Here is a 3469-nt window from a genome sequence, read left to right on the forward strand (position 1 = left end):
TTGCAAGTAAAATATTAGTATTCTCTAATGGGGTCTCACTGTGTATACAAGCCATTCTTCAGGCCGGGCCCCAAAGTAGACGGCCAACACAAAATGAGCTCAGTGGTGCTTTTGGAGGGCATTTTGTTTGTTTGCTCTCACAACATGTTGTCTGAAGTTTCTTTTTTTCTTTTTCTTACACTACAGGACTTTGCTTATACATTATGCTTCCGGCTCTGAAATGTGTCGGGGATTTCCGTGTTGCCAGTGTGTGTTGCAGGTGTGTGTGTCTCTGTCTGTGTGTGCTGCTTTTGCATATTCTTTGTCTCTGTTTTTCTTTTCATCTGCCTTATTCAAGTTTCTTTATCATTTTATTATTTTTTCTCTTTTCTTTAGGTGCCCGTTTGTTTTTTAATGTAGGAGAGCAAGAAAGGATGTGGACTTGGGGAGGTGGGGAGGTGGGGAGGATCCGGGAGGAGTAGGAGGAAATGGAACTAAAATCGGAATGGATTGTATGAAAAAAAATCCGTCTTCAGTTAAAGTAAAGCTTTAACTACAGTACAGTAAAAAAAAAAAAGAAAAAAAGGGAGGAAGAAAACAGGAGCATCGTGGAACAAATCCAGGCAGAAGTGAGCATGGAAAAAGTCATCTCACTTAGAGGAATGCGCTTTCTCTTTGGGCACAGGAAGTTTCAGTCTTAAACCTAACCCTAAAAAACTTTTAAAATTATTTTAGAAATTAAGCAAAATGATATCCCATCTTTAAAACTGCCTATATGCCCTCTTTGCTTACATTGCAACATAGTATTACAGGCTAGTTGCCTCAAATCTCAGAATGAGCAAAAAATTTAGAATAAAGGACATTCATAACCATTACCATCACCAGTTAAAGTTACAGGAGTATTTTGATTATTGTGTGCTTATATAAAGTACATAAATACCATATTAGATAGTAAATAAGAGTATAAACATTACAGAAATTGACTTGAAAAATAAAACATTCTACTAAGAAGGAAATGCTGTTTGTGAAGATTTTTGTGTCCACCATTGCCATGTCAGAGTCCCTCATTTGTGACACAATAGCAAGGTGGCAGGGAGCCAACATCCTTATAGATGCTACAGTCGTCACAACACGGGAGGTTACGACAAGTCTCAGCAATAATGGGCTTGGCCCGGATGATCTTCTCATTGGGGTCCTTGCATGGATCAATACAGCATTCAGGCTCCTTTGCGAGTCTTAAGAAAAGACACAAAACAAGCTTAGAATTTCCCTTCTCAGTGAGCTTCTTACGATTATGAGGGGCTTTGTGAGAAAGGCCAGGGTTGGAGCCCATCATACATGTGACACCAGCCCTGGGTTAAAGCTCTCTGCTCCTTTCCCATCTTTTCCTCTCCTACAATTGCTATGCATGTGAAACCCGGATTCCATCACAAGTAAAGAGAGTGAATTGTGCCCCAGGGGCTCCTACAGGCCCAGGAGGTGTGGGGATGATAGAGAAGGCACAGCAGTTGGCTGGGCCCAGCTCTGGCCCCTACAATCAAGTCCCTAGCAAGGGACATCATGACAGCCAGTTTTTCTCATACTTAAAGCTTCTCTCCCAAACTTAACACCATCGCGTGTCTGACCTACATCCCTGTCAGCTGTCCTCCACTTTATTCTCTTGCCCCATGTCACTTTCCTCAAAGTCACTGGCACTGTGGGAACATGAGAGCTCCCAGTGAGCGGAGAAGAGCTCACTATGGCCAAGCTCTGTGTGAATAGGAGGCAGCTCATCCCCAGGGCATCCTCTGGCTTCTTCAGTCCACAGTGCTGAGGATAGAAAGGCTGCCCAGCCAGGGCCCTGATAAGTAGCTGAAGGTTAACTCCATCTAAATGACAGAAAAGCGACGCTGGCACCCATGCTGTCCAGGCTAAGAGCAGCCAACTTAGGAGCTCACAGCCCCAAGCTAGAAGAAGAACCCTCAAACTTCTGTGCCCACCTGCCTTCACTCTCAAACCTGACAGTGGCTCTTGACTTTCCCCTACAAGTGGCCAATGCAATAAGAAGTGACCCTGTTCCAGCAGAGAGCCCCAGTGTTGTCCCCTCTGACTCCCAAGACTCACTTCAGGGCCTTGGATATTTTCTGGTAAAGACAGAAGACAAGCGTTATCAGCATGATTGCAGCAATCAGCAAAGTGCTAGCGATGCCGATCATAACCTTCGTCCTCAAGTCGAACATCTTTCACACCTGACAAAGAAGTTCAGACAGCTGGAGTGGCTTCACTCCCAAAGAGCCACTTAGCCACCTCCCTCCCCCTACTTTCTTCAGTGAAGATGACTTATGGAACCCTGCAGGCGGGCCCAAGCTGACCTCAAGTGAGTAAGAGGGTTTATTTGTGGTTAAAAAGGGACTTGAATGTAGAATCTATTTATTAGGCAGTGAGAGGCCCTTGTAGAACAACCAAGCCTTCACTGGGACCCCCATCCCCAGCCCTCACCCCCACATAAGCCTTCTGAAGTGTGCATACAGTCATTCAAGTACATTGGGCTAGACCGTTACGGTCTTCAAAATATTATTGAGCAAAACTGCTTAGAATGTACAAATCTATTCTGAAAGTAGTGCTTTTAATGAGGGGTGGGTGAGGGGAACCCAGAAAACAGACAAACTAATCCTCTCTCAGGATTTAAAAGATTCTGAAGGCTTCCAGCCAACCCCTTGACAGAGGCTAGCACAAACCATGAACCAGCTTTCTCAGGAGTCCCTTTGGGTGCAGCCTGTCTTCTAGCAGGCTGTGTTTCTCCCTATTAATCCTCCCACAGAATCATCTTTTTCAGGAATAAGCAATATTCTTAGTCTACCATCTGAAGCTGGGGGCCAGCAAGCCCAGAAAGGACAGGAAACAATCTGACTACAAACATACTTTTGATACTTTGATAGTCATCTGTCCAGCATTAAGGATAATTATTTAAACACACACACACACACACACACACACACACACACACACACACACACCACCTCAAAATCAAACAACAAAAAAGCAGGTTTTGGAATAGGATGTTTCAGAAACTTTTGAGTTTCTCAAACCTGTGACTTGAGAAAGGATCTAAGCAGACATACCTGTTAGATCACTTAAGATACAGGCTGATGTGCCTCTCTGTTGGAGGTCTCAGGGCTGCCAGGGCTGCCAGAATGTCACAGCCCCAAACCAGCCTGTGTGACATCAACTCGCAGCCCCACCTCAGAATTCCAAATTCTATGTCTAAGCACATTTCTTGTTCCAAGAAATATAAGTACTATTTGGGATCATTTAAAGTCTACCGTTTGAGAGTCTGCTAATCAAAAGCTAGTTAACTTTCAATTATTTAAAAAGACAGTGGCGGATCAAGGTTTTTAAACATCCTTACATTTAAAGCCATTCAGGATTGGCAGTGTTTCAACTGACCAGTGAAACAACATGAAGCTGTTCACTATTAAGATTCAAGCACACATTCAGTGACACTGGTAGA

The 3469-nt window shown here is 43.8% G+C and overlaps 1 protein-coding gene across 1 annotated transcript; it reads right to left on the bottom strand.

Annotated features, from left to right (window-relative positions):
- Nucleotides 1-817: 817 nt before the first annotated feature.
- LOC110299260 (protein FAM24A) lies at nt 818-3159 on the bottom strand. Its single transcript, XM_021168913.2, has 3 exons — nt 3081-3159; nt 2083-2207; nt 818-1214 (listed from the first exon to the last, which is right to left on the bottom strand). Exons 2-3 carry the CDS (start codon nt 2196-2198, stop codon nt 1034-1036), a joined length of 297 nt encoding a protein of 98 aa, XP_021024572.1. The 5' UTR covers nt 2199-2207; nt 3081-3159; the 3' UTR covers nt 818-1033.
- Between the last annotated feature and the right edge of the window lie 310 nt (nt 3160-3469).

This window comes from Mus caroli, unplaced genomic scaffold (genome assembly GCF_978045245.1).
Source record: "Mus caroli unplaced genomic scaffold, Mus_caroli_1 scaffold_8, whole genome shotgun sequence".
NCBI classification, from domain to species: domain Eukaryota; kingdom Metazoa; phylum Chordata; class Mammalia; order Rodentia; family Muridae; genus Mus; species Mus caroli.

Coding starts and splice junctions, on each gene's coding strand:
- LOC110299260 (XM_021168913.2), bottom strand. CDS start 2,198: ATGTTCGACTTGAGGACGAAGGTTATGATCGGCATCGCTAGCACTTTG. Junction 1,215..2,082: donor AAAATATCCAAGGCCCTGAA/GTGAGTCTTGGG, acceptor TCTTTTCTTAAG/ACTCGCAAAGGAGCCTGAAT.